The following is a 13271-nucleotide window of genomic DNA, read 5'->3' on the forward strand; positions in this document are numbered from 1 at the left end:
TTTTGTATGTTGCATTTTTAAAAACAAATGAGGACTAGAAATCAAACTCTACACATTGTAGGTACACAATGACTGTTATTTTTTAAATCAACACACTAATGTCAAATAAAACGACACATAGATTGCTGACAGCTTGTGCTAGAGATTTTTTTTATCACTTACCATTTATGAGTCGATTGAATGAGGATGTCCAGTTTATGCCATAATATTTTACTATCCCTTTTGCATTCACTTTTCAGACTGCGAACGATTACACAACATTTTAACAATTAATCATTTGTTTACAGTCACAATTATAAAATAATTAGGTTTATATCATTTCTCACCCCCCCACACACTTCCTAAATAAAACCACACACACAAAAGAGAAGAAACAAGAAAAGAAGCTACATCAATCCAAACAACTGGTGATCAGGAAGGATCAGGAAACCAACCTGAATCTGTACTTTCAAACATTTTTTAGAAAACCAAAGCAACCGCAGAAGTTTACAGACTTTATTGCATTATACATGCGAATAGAACATGCACAAGAAGAACATATTGCTGTTGTACGACTACTATACCACATATGCACCACAAGAAAATGTCTACAATGGAGAAGAATTAACTATTCCATTTTATGAAGGACAATTTCTAAGTTCACTTGAAAGAATAGTTACATTGTAATGTGCTTTTTTCCCAAAAGTTTTTTCCCCTTAAAGTATTGAATGTATTCAAAATGTTATGGCCCGTATATTAGCCCCCACATAAATACCATTTTGTTAGAAAAAACATGAAAAAGTCACATTGTTTGGATGTTCGACAGTTCCAATAAGTTAAGACCAAATGATAATGTTCAATCATAGTTACCCTGCATTACGATGAGAAAAAAAAATAAATTACACGTGCTAGGTTTTTATATATATATACTCATCATAGTAATACATATTCACTTGCAGCACTAAATGAATGACGAAAAGTCACATTCTATCAGAAAAAAATGAAAAACGACGGGTTTTGTTTTCAAAGTCTCTCCTGCATTTTGCAACTGGCGGTGCTGTGCCCCTTTCTCACTGTTTCAACCCCCAGGTTTACGGATTAAGAGAAGGTCAGATTAGCGGTCAGTTCTCGGATTCGGTTCTCCCTGCTCATCTTCTTGAGCTTCATTCTGCGGTTTTGAAACCAAATCTTGACCTGCCTGTCAGTGAGGTTTACGCTCTTACTGATCTCTAGGCGGCGCTCTCGAGTGAGATACATATTGAATAAGAACTCTTTTTCTAATTCCAGTGTTTGATGTTTAGTATAAGGACACCTCTTCTTTCTGCCACTCTTTGCAGTTAACCAATTGCTTGTTGGCGTATCAGACTTGATTTCCTCTATCAAAATCAAAGAAGAAGAAGAAGAAGAAGAAGAAGAAAAATAAAATCAAAAATACCTCAGGCTGGCAAAGTGTACCCTTGGCCATGAACCCTCATCTATAGTGTCTGGCAGATATGTTAAATGTTGGTATTAAACATTGCTAGTATGAGGTGTGTGCACTGGAATAGATATTTAATTGTTGCCAGACTCAGGGTAAATAGTTCAGATAAAATGATTCACTATCGTTTGGAATCTGGGGCTTTTTAAAATATTATATCCAAAGTTTTCAACTAGTACATAACATTTGAACAATATTTAACCTGCCATCAGAACAATGATAAAATTTTAACGCATTTGGGCTGCACATGACACTACAAGTCTTAAGAGACATTTATTAAGACAATCTCTCCATTAAAAAGTATTAATGCAATATATTTTCTATCAGATTCCTGTATCTCATATGTTGAATTACACAAAGAGGCATAGAAGCAGATATGGGCATTTTTCTTAACTAAAAGGATAATTTTTAAATCAACACCTTATACCACGGATTTTTTTTTCATTTCCCTTTTAAAATTTTTCCAATAGAAAAAAAATTGTCCCAGATAAAACTAGAATTGAATTGTTAAATAAATGTTATACATAGAATTTCTATGCACATATTGGGATAAAAATGGTCCTAGAGGTTGCTAGGCACATTTTTATAAGAGGAAATGTCCCGTTTTTTGTACTCCACCATATCCCGTTCGAAATTAAGGCTATTGTGCACTTTTAAAAGGAAAATATAATCAAATAATTATCTCCTTCATCACTTAAATACATTTCAAAATAATGCTGTACTTTTAAAGACAAAACCAAGGTCATCAAAAACACCACCTCAAAACAGTCCACTTTTAATCAAACAGACAGCGGGCTACTGTTTTCTTTGTACATTTGTTTAAAACTTGATACAGCTTTATAACACCCATTTCTCCTCTATTTTAATGGGATCATAATTAACTTTCAATGCAATCAAACCATAATTAGACTGAGAGAAAATAGTTGACCAAAATATTACGAGATAAAAGTTAAATTGGTCGTATTGTACATGCTCCAGAGCTATTTTAAGGTGTTTCATTGATTTTTTTGATACAGTAATTTATTACAAGGAATAACATATATATTCTCCGCATACACAGATGCATATGAGGATATGTAAATATCAAAAAAGAATTTGCAATCTTTTGGGTAGCATTTTTCCCTTCTAAAAGCTTCAGAGACACAGCACCTGCATCCCGATTCCTCCTTATCATTAAATGTTATGGCTGTACTGCTTGTTAGTATTTTACACTGTGTTTTACGATGCTGGCGTGTTCAAGTTATAGCACGTTACGGTTTAAACTTTATAATACCGACCTTTACTTTCCTTCTCCTGTACTTCTGGGCTGGACACAGAGCCTTCAGCCAGGCAGCTCCTTTCATCTTGTAAAGTGGACTTTGGCTCTGGACTTTCCACTTGAGAGACTTTAGTTGAGTTGTCTTGGTTGTTCGGATTTTCATTCATTTTCTTTTCCATCTGAAGTTGAGAAGATATCTGCGGTTTGGAGCTGCCGCGAGGGTTTAACTGTAACATTACAGTTGAACTCGTTTCAGGACTATTATTGTACTCTTGGGTTTTCCCCGTGGCGTAGGTCTGGCTTAGTCTAAAATATCCTGGGACAGGAACCTCAGGATTTTCAATGGGACATGATTCAGAGACCAACCTCTGGTAGGAAGGGACGTCTGAAGAAATTAGTTTTGTTCTCTTATCAGAATACATGCAGCAATTGCTTTCTTCCTTAATATTTGTAGTAAAGGAACAAGTGGATACCTGCTGTGTAACAGGTTGCTCTATTCGACAAGATCTATTCGGATCTGTCCAACTGTCTACTTGAGGTATATAAGGATGTACATTCATACCCATATTTTGGTGATTAACTTCTCTTTTAGCCAGAGACGGTAGAAGTCCACAGGTTTGCATTCCATAAGTTCCAATGTCTGTGCTAGGTGGCATATACATGCTGGCGCTGTTAGAATAAAAACTGTCACTTCTACAGGCACTGATCAAAGAATCTACTAAAAAGGTATTAGCAGCAGGAGAGCTGTTTGGAAAGGACATTTTGGGGAGGAATTTGAAGAAGAGAGATTGTGTCCTTTGTAGGCTGACATCTCTAGGAAAACATTCCCTGTGTAATTGTGGATGCCTCTGCACAACCACATGACAACCAAGCCAATGAGATTTGAAAATGGCCTTGAGCCGCTACCTCCCCGCTAGTCACGTGCTCCGCGGGACGGTCCGGGCTGAATCTGAAATGTGGTCAACAGCGACATCTAGAACGTCAGGGGGAAAGTGCTCGCTCTGCTCCGGAGTCCTGCGAAGCAGCCCTGGCGCACTGCGCTGATTTAAAACAAGGGGCTTTATTTCTTTTAGTTGTGTTTTATTCCAAACGAGCTGAATCCGAATTCACCGAACCACTGGCAGCTTCCTGTCCCTTGGTCCAAGGAGATGGGGACAAACATGAAACAAGATCCTTGCAGGCAGAACGCCCCGGAAAACCACTGTCATGTATATAATGAAACCCCATAGTTTGTGCTTTTTTTTTTTTTTTGGTGCGAAAATAAGTGGTTTCTACTGATCGCGTGGACGCTCATTACTTCAAGACTCTGTGCAGTTTCAGGCAGAAGACAGTTATTTGGAAGCAATGTGCTCTCAGAGCAATCTCCCCAAAAGCTCACTGCATGAGAAAGGCTCTTTCTCCCCCTTTTCCTTAATGCTAGTAATACTAATTACAAAAAAAAAAAGAACTTTAAAAGTTTAGACAACTGGATGTGCTGAACCATGTGCGAAATCCGAAAGTGTCATTTGGTTATTATGCAAAGAAAAATATGTTTTCCTTTTATGGATTTTGTAAAAGCATTGGTCCCTGACAAGCGAAAGGTACAAAAGGTTGTGGAATTTATTAATACGTATTAAGAAGAATCAAGGCGATCAATAAAATTCTCATCTACATTCTTGGGCTACTTGGTAATTTTCTTGCTTCTGAAGCTTTTTAAAGAGTTATACTCTCTGTTGCCACACATGGGAAGATATTTTATTAACAAATCAATCGAGACTTTGTAAAGGATAAGATTAATAGTTAAGATTTAGCATAATGGCGTTCGCGTTATGAATTATTGAAAATTATACTATTGATTTTTTCCCCTCGCTACTAACCAAGAGGGTCAATTTTGTTTTAACACAAACCGTCAAATATTAAAAGCTAGACTTTGATCATAACGTGAGTGTATCGTTACCCTAGATTCCTAAAATTGTTTTACAATGCTCACGCTGTCTCTGCATATGCAAAATAAAATAAGATAAAAATAAAATAAAAAATGACTTCCCCTGGACACTGAAAGCACCGTAAATATATTTTTTTCTTCTGTAGCATTGCTCATTTAAAAACATACAGAAACTCAGTTTTATTAGAACTGTTCAAGCCTCTTCTTTTTTTCCAGAAGAATAAATGCCGCATGAATATTTTTAAAAATCACAGAAAGCAACAGTAACTGCCTACATGGCAAATTAGACTTTTATTTTCCAACATTTTAAATGTGTTTTGTTGTTTCCCTCCTCACTTTGTATCTATATTTACATCCAGAGCTATTACTTTTAAAATTGTGGGAGACCAGATTTGATCGCGAAACAATTCATTATATTTTTGCCTAGTTTCAAACTCAAACATTTCTCGTTTAAGACTAGTGCTGTCAGGGAATTTCATACAGACAGAGTGAACTTGTTGATAAATTCCGTTTCAGGTTCAGCTAGCTATTTGTTTTGGGCCTTTACATAATCAAAACACTGTTTTTAAAAAGTCCAGATATCTAAGAACTAACAGCACATAAAGGGACGTTTAAACTGTATCTTTTGCACAAAAGCATAGTTTGAAATGGCATATTCCAGCAACATGAATTTGATTTTTATACGAGTTCCTGGTATTTGAATGTGTTCCACTTTTCCGTACACTTTACATTGTTGGAAACAATAACCCTATTTAAAATCTCGCTGTGGCAATGAGACAGACCCTTTAAAACCTTATCGCAGCTGTTCAAATACAACATCATTGTCAGGTTAAGAGCCAGTGTCTTTTATAGCTTCAGTCTAAAGCTTCAGTGTTGCCAGAGAGTTTAAATATTTCCTTCATAATATGAGCTGCTTTTAAGATTTTTCTGCACTCCCTAAGTCTTGTATACCCCCCCTACCCTATTCGTGTATGTTTAATCGCCACAGCGCATTTAGGACAGAAAATGGGATTATGTGTATCTTTAAGATCATTATCAGAACCATTGCTAAAATTTGCCTGAGCTCAGGAACAAACTGCAGTAGAGTTCACTGCTTGCGGACTGGGATTTTCCCCCTGCTTTCTAACAATTTCCTCTTTTGGAACAACAGCCCTGACAACCCACCGAGTTTAAAGAAACAAAATACTATTTTCCTTGACACAGTTCAAGACTTGACTGTTAAATCTAATCAGGAATTTTATGCCCATCAAATGGTCTTTCGTAATCTTTATTTACTCTTTAAGAAAAGAGTGTCCCAGAAATATTCCTACTGAAGTATTATCCAAGAGGTTTGCTATGTATTTCGCCCAATAGTAAAGTTAAAACAATAACCTAATCCTTAAATGCTCTGCGTTCCTGCGTCTGTTTAATTTAATGAGCTGACTCTGCTGCTGCTGATTATACATTACGTTTCCTTGATTTAAGTGAAAATATGATTTTAACATGTCAGAATATGTAGTTCAAATTATTATTATTTAATACTGAGTTTAGGAATGTCGAATAGCTCAATTTGATCATAATAAATCATGGCTTTTTAAAATCGAACAGGAAGTAGCCTAGCTTTTATTTGGAAAAATGAGCATTAGGAAAGTTGGAGTGTGCTTGCCATAGAAGTTGAATAAACGCGCAGTAGTCTTTAGGGAAATGGTTACTTACATTCTGGGGTTTTAATGTCACTATTTTTTAAATCATATGAAGATGGAATAAAGTAATTAACATGAATAAATAAATCAATAGTGCACAATAAACGAGATATACAATCTACATTAATATAACAGGTTTGCTTTCAAAGCCCCATTTTTTTCAAAGGGGGGGACCCCCCAAAAGGGCCCATATATACTAGATTACTATTTGTAATAAACTATAGGTTGACGTTATGCTTTTCAGTATTAATAAATATTAGCAGTAGAAATTCGAGGTTAAAAGACGTCGTTGTGAAGTTTAATTTTCATTCTCCTCCCCCATGTTATTACAGGTTATTTGATTTTTTCCCCCAACTGTTCTAAGATTCTTGCTTGCAATTTCCTATGTTGGTACCGGATTATTGGCGTGGGATGGGAGAACGGTTACGAAAAAGGAGAGATATTTTGCAGATGTATTAATCAGTGCAAAAGATATTGCGAGAAACAGCTAACTTTAAAACAGACAGAAACACAGGAAGTCTTTAGAAATATTGCTTTCGATTTGAGGATTTAATGTAGGAAGACGCTAAAATGCGAACTATATGTTTTATATCACGCTCTTATATTGCTTGGAGATTGAAGAATATTTTTATTTAGCAAAAAAAAATTAATTGGCTACAATTGTGTGACCTTTCTCTTTTAATAATGTAATTTTAACACTGTCCTGCTTTTCGTGAGTCACGTTTTTCTACGAAAGAATCAACTTCTGGCTTGGATTGTCGGAACTTTAAAAAAAATATACCGATGCCATTACGTATTTCAACAATGGTGATTGCACATTAGCTTTTTCTGCAATGGTGATATTAGTGTGTTGTGTGATCACACGTAGGTGCGTTGCCTATATTAGGAAGATATTCACACATGGTTTAAACCTTAGCCTATTGTGCATCCATATTTTTTTATACACATAAGTACAAAACTCAGTGTGTGATCTGGTTGTTATCAGCTTTTAGCGTGTAGATAGGCCAGTGAACACGTCAAATCTTATTTATTTTAAATGCACCTTTACCTATATATAAATGCCTAACAATTTGTTCTTTAACCAGAAATACTCTGTTCTTTGTTCTGACAGAACCAACCAAAACAAATTGGGAAATCTCTGACAGTTTTATAAAAAAGTATACTCTCCCTTATCCATCCACAGAACCATCAAATTTACATGATGATTCAAAAAATAACAAAGGCACATTTTAATCTTTATCTAATTATTTAATTAACAGCAAATATGATTTCAATCACAAGTTTACATTCGTTAAGAATGGCCTTAGTATAATTGTGAAGGGCTAAAACATATAAAAGCCAAGAGGTGGAGTGAAAAGGCAAGATCTCAAAAGAAGTACGTTAATTTTAAAATCAACCAACCAACCTAACAACAAAAAGACTTTTCTGTATTTATTCCTTCTCGAGCTAAGTAACTAAATTAATTTTTGGGGCGGGAGGGTTTGCTATGTATTCTGAATTCTGTTGATAAGCGTTACCTTTCTCTTCAAAGATTCCAATGATCTTAGATGGGACAATGTCATTTTATTACAGACGGCAAAGCTATTTCTAAGAAACTGTTAACAATGAACTTCTAAAAAACAGACAAACTGTCAACTAATTCTTTCACGGGGATAGGGCTTGTTAAATAGAGGATATAGTTGACCAAGTAGATCATGCATTAGCTAGTTTTAAGTGAATTTTGCAAATAAGCAGATAAAAACAAACTGATCTTTGGTGTTATTATTTACCAGTGCGTGGGGGGGAAGAAACATGTAAATTCACTGGAAATTTTCCAGGAAATGTATAGTGTTATATTTAATTTTCAAATCTTTTAGTTACATTTTAATAGCTCTCTACAGCATTATAAGGAGAGAGATTTTATTTAACAATCCCTTGGGAAGGTGATGTTCCGATATTCAAGATATGTAATCTTCCGTTTTGTCATTTACCGTATATTAAATAGGCATATCCAGAATCAAAGCCCGTCTTTTGTTTAAATTACATACACCTCTAAAACTATGTTATAGCTGTGTTTACTCTTCTTTAAGAGCAGGCTTGCTAAATATCTTACAGATAAGCTTTGGAAAAGAGACACATATTTTGATATAACTTTCGTTCTCTGGGTGTTAAAGATTGCCCTAAAAATAACACATAGATTTTCGCTCTGCTGAACGAATTCTGAATATCATTATATTTCTCTTAAAATTATAGGATTTTTAAACCTCGGATGTCTTATAAAAGATTACGACCCAAAATTTTCTTTTCAAGTGGCATATTCCTTGAGCATGTCACGGTTGTGGGTTATTTGTTTAATAAATCTTTTTGATGCTTTATTTTCTCATTTCGAAAACCCTGAAATCTTATCGTTACTTATATATTAGATATTTTATTAGTAGTACAATTACTGTTAAAAGGAAAATAGACTTGAACATCAGGACGATTGTAAGCATTAGAGAACGTGAGCGCGCCCTCCTGTGGAATTCAGAAGAAAAGCACAAGGGAATTTATTTCTCTTTGGCTTTCCGTTCAACCTTGGTGCTTTTAGGTGTATTCAACAATGGGCTTAATTTCTGTTTTTAAACAGACATTAAAATATAATATAGTTGACAAATTCGGCAAAGATTATATCGGTATATTTAGTTTCTGGTGATCATCTTTGCGGTGCCTTAACATTTTAAATGACCATGTATGCTTGGATAATTTATTAAATACACCATAGGGATCTGAAAATCAAATAACTTATTCTTGCTCTATGGATTAAGACTCGGAAGAGATGTGCGATTTTTGTGATAATGTTAAATGATTTATTTTAATAGTTTCCTATTACTAGATGTTTCTCCATTTGACAGAATGTTTCCTGTTAAAAATATATTTGAAGATGAATTCTCTGGAAATATTGTTTTTCTCCAAAATACCTAGTTATTTTTTACATTCCACTGCTCTCCATGTAGTATTTTAGCTCGGAGTGGTTATCGAAAGAATGGCCTTTCCCAGATTTCCTCAACACCACATAAGTAGTAAGAAAAATAGAAGATATTTTAACATAAATGGCGGATTCCATCAGGGACCTGTCCGAACATAGCGTTATGAGGAAGTATTCATGACAGCTGGAATTTTCTTAGCGTTATGATGCATTTGCTAATAAGGCGAGCTATGCAGTTAACGTGTGTGAGTGTGTGTGTGTGGTGAGTGTATGTATGTGCTTGTGAGAGAAGGAGATCGAGAGACAGAGAAAAAGAGAGAGAGAGAGTGGGTGGTGGTTGAAAATAACAGAGGAACCTTAAGGCGCCTAATTATTCAGAAAGGTTAAAGGTGATGACCTTGACATTTTGGAAGTTCAAAGGCATACACTTATGTTTTTCTTGCTAAAGAGTTTAAAATTTTATTTTTTTAACTATGCCACCTTACGATTTCATCAGATCATTTTAAGGGTTTTTTGGTCTTTTCCGGATTTATTTCCGTACTTTTGCGTTTTTTGGTTGCAAGTGTAATGAGACCCACTTTTCTATTCTTTTTCTATTCAAAAAAGCCAAATTCTTTTCTCATTCCTTTCCTTTATTGCACTTTGCGGAAATCTCTTTTTCACCCACCAGAAGGTGTACAATATAACCCAATTAAGCTGTTTGGAACCTCGGCTTTTATGGTGTTGTCTAGACAGTTCAAGGTTTTGTAAACAGATTGGCCAGGTCATACTGCATGAAGTGAAGAGGGGACCTCCACCACATTCTTTTACTTTCAAAATGAAGACAAGGCCAGTTATTTTATACTAAGTTGGGGAAACTGATTACATTCCTGTGATTAAATATAGGAAACTCAGAACGACTTGGTAAAAAACACAGTGAAAATATTCTGTTTTTTTCGCTACACTTTTTTTTAACTAGTTGCAATTGTTTACAGCTGCCTGTTGTTTGAAACATTCAGGGTTCCCATTCTGACAATCCTTCCCTAGCTAGTAAACATCCATCTGAACTTTGAATTCTTGTCTCGAACGATAGACGCCTGAACAGTTTTTCATAATTTATACTAATTGTGGCACCATCAAAAGTGGTGGTCTTCAGACAGCCATGTTGGGCTGCCTTAAACTGAGGGCAATAACAGTGAAGGTTTTATATAGAATCTTTGCGAGATTTAAACTAACATTTAAATTCTGTTGAAAATAATTTGACTTAACTTCCTCCACTGTTACTTCATTGAATTTGACTCTAGTCGGGTGCACACTCTGATCTTTCAGAAATGGAAATCCGTAACTGAGCAGAAGATATAACCTTAACTTTACTAGAAACCATTTATTCACATGAAAAAGACAGTGGCCCATGCGTTTATATGGCAATAGAAACACACACACACACACGCGCGCACACACACACATACCATGCACATTTACCATCTTTTAAATAAACTGCATTCATTTAAGGGAGGAAAGGGTTATCCTAGATCAAAACCAACAAGGAAAAAACTCTTTTTGAAAAGCAAAATCTACCATACACACCGCCGGTCCATTGGTTTCCATCATGAAAGAGAGAAAGGAAAAAAAGCCACCTTGGGCGATAAACACTGGCGAATGGACTTTTGGATTTACTCTAGCTTCCCCTTATAAGGAACGTCTTCCGCCAAACCCCCGATATCTCCAGTGGACATTGATTGTTTGGAGGCACCAGAGTTGAACAAGAAAATGAAACTTTGCGTTCCGCAGGGTGAATGTGTCCTGTAAACCAACCTCCTGGTGTACTCAGATGGCAGGTTAGATAGGGATCTTTTCTTTTCTTTCAAAACAAGGGGTTTCCAGTGAAATATTGGAGTCGATCTCTGTTCAGTTTCTTTTCTTTCATTCTTCGATTCTGGAACCAGATTTTAACTTGTCGATCAGTGAGGTTCAGCATTCTGGACAACTGCAGTCTTTTTTCTTTGTTTATGTACACGTTGAAGAAAAACTCACGTTCCAGTTCTCTGATTTGATATTTGGTGTAGGGACATCTCTTTTTCCTTGATCGCTGGGGAACTATTGAAATTCAAGACAGAATAAACTGATGTTATGCTGTTCCAAGAAACACTTTCAGATAACGATAGATAGACACATTCATAACATCCCATTTACTAGAAAGCAGCATCCTAACAGTTAAGAAAACATTTTGAGAGATTTCTCCCTTTCCCACCCCCCATTCTGGGTAACTTTGAAAAAGATGGACATTTCCAATTTCCCCTTAAAATAGACGCTATCTAGCAGTACAGAGAGATGTTTAAATTGGTTGGACATATTCCAAGGTTCCCAAACTACTCCCCTAAACAAATGAAAATATTAGAATCTATAATTAAGGGTGCTCTGGAAAATAGCTGTGAAATCTCTCTGCCCCCTCCCAAATCAACAATTTAATAACAATTAATATCCTTCTCCAAAAATAGCGTAAGCCCACGTAAATTGGTTTCCTATCGTAAACACGCTTTACAACGGTAAAGGAAATCTTATAGGATATATAAAATCCTTTGGATGCTTATAAAATTGCACATAAAATGCGGCTTGACAAAGTGTTGGCCTTCTACGGTTGCCCCGAATTTACTACTGATACCTACCTGAACTGTTGCTCTTCTCTGCAACAGCCTCACCAGAAGGGGAACCGGCGCTGTTTTCTGTTGTCACTTTCTTCTCTTGGCTGGAAGGTGTTTTACTGCAAGTGCTATTCTGAGGTTTCAAGTCACTCTTGGCCGCTTCCCCCTCGTTCTCTGCTTGCTGCTGGTATGGAGGTCCATGGGCTGTCTCATAAAACTGGTCAAACCCTTGCGGGAGAATGCCGTTCCTTCCCACCGTGTTGTAGAAGTTGGAGGCAGCGGCGGAGGGTCCATGGTGGCTGCACACAGGATCCGTTTTGAATAACATTTCCGTCCTCCTGTTAGCAGGCTGGAGAAAGTCTCGATGCATAACCTCCTCAGCTGAGTAATAAGGAGCATAACTGCCCCTATACTGCCATTTGCTGCGCTCTAATCCGTATTCCCTGAATGCCACTTCTCGCACAGGTTGAACATGAGGTAAATTAGAAGAATAAGGAAAAGTCATTTGACAGGAAGACGATTGCGACAAAAAAGAGGGCTTCGTCGAGAAATCTGAAGGTGAAACGTAATAAGCGCACCCTGGTAGATACATATTGGATGCACTGTGGTTGCAATCGTCAAACTCAGTCATGTCTTCCTTTTTGCGATTGCAAGCAACCAGGAGACTTCAGTGCATCGAACAAGATCCATCTATTGCACAAGAGGGTTTGGACAGGATCAACTAAGAAAAAATCCCCACCGTGTGCTGACGTGCAATTCATCTTGATTGATTCTAGTGGTAATTATGTCACGTGACGCCATGTAGAAATGTCCTTATATCTATATCAGCCCTTCTGAAAGACTCCTAAGACCTCTCCAAAGAGCTTCCAAGCACCGAGAGATGAGCAATGCATTTGTACAAATGTTACATTTTTATCTTTCTTGCTGCCACAGCAAGATGGGGTAAATATAGAGAGAGGTTAATCACCTGAGAATGCACAGTCTGTGTAGCGACTCCTACACGCTGCTGGAAATCCAGACCCTACCGCTGAAGCAAAACGCACGCACACAGAACTCCTCCGATCCCCTCTGTCTAGGCATGTTTCTACACATATTTAGGGAAATAGGCACAGATAATTCTACTGGGAAAGGTCATCCCTAGCTATCTGGGTGTGAGCTTCAAATCGGAGACCTCGACACTGTAATATGACAACTTAGCATCCGAATTATTTGCGTGTTGCTACTTACACTGATGATTAGCTGATGATAGTAAATTTAGGAAAGCTAAGACCCTATTTACATATTCTAGTAGATTTGCTAACTCGGATCTAGAAATCCACAGCTGGCATAAAAATCTGTTACAAAATTCAAACTATGAGACTCAGTAACGTTATTTTTCCTTTCCCT

At 36.6% G+C, this 13271-nt stretch overlaps 2 protein-coding genes across 2 annotated transcripts; both read right to left on the reverse strand.

The window, feature by feature from the left end:
- Nucleotides 1-1077: 1077 nt before the first annotated feature.
- HOXD10 (homeobox D10) lies at nucleotides 1078-3525 on the reverse strand. The gene is made up of 2 exons (XM_032784525.1): nucleotides 2734-3525; nucleotides 1078-1355 (listed from the first exon to the last, which is right to left on the reverse strand). Exons 1-2 carry the CDS (start codon nucleotides 3473-3475, stop codon nucleotides 1078-1080), a joined length of 1020 nt encoding a protein of 339 aa, XP_032640416.1. The 5' UTR covers nucleotides 3476-3525.
- A 7582-nt stretch (nucleotides 3526-11107) lies between these two features.
- On the reverse strand, nucleotides 11108-12516 carry HOXD11 (homeobox D11). The gene is made up of 2 exons (XM_032784527.1): nucleotides 11910-12516; nucleotides 11108-11340 (listed from the first exon to the last, which is right to left on the reverse strand). Exons 1-2 carry the CDS (start codon nucleotides 12514-12516, stop codon nucleotides 11108-11110), a joined length of 840 nt encoding a protein of 279 aa, XP_032640418.1.
- Nucleotides 12517-13271: the final 755 nt, after the last annotated feature.

The sequence above is a fragment of the Chelonoidis abingdonii genome, chromosome 10 (genome assembly GCF_003597395.2).
Source record: "Chelonoidis abingdonii isolate Lonesome George chromosome 10, CheloAbing_2.0, whole genome shotgun sequence".
Taxonomy (NCBI): domain Eukaryota; kingdom Metazoa; phylum Chordata; order Testudines; family Testudinidae; genus Chelonoidis; species Chelonoidis abingdonii.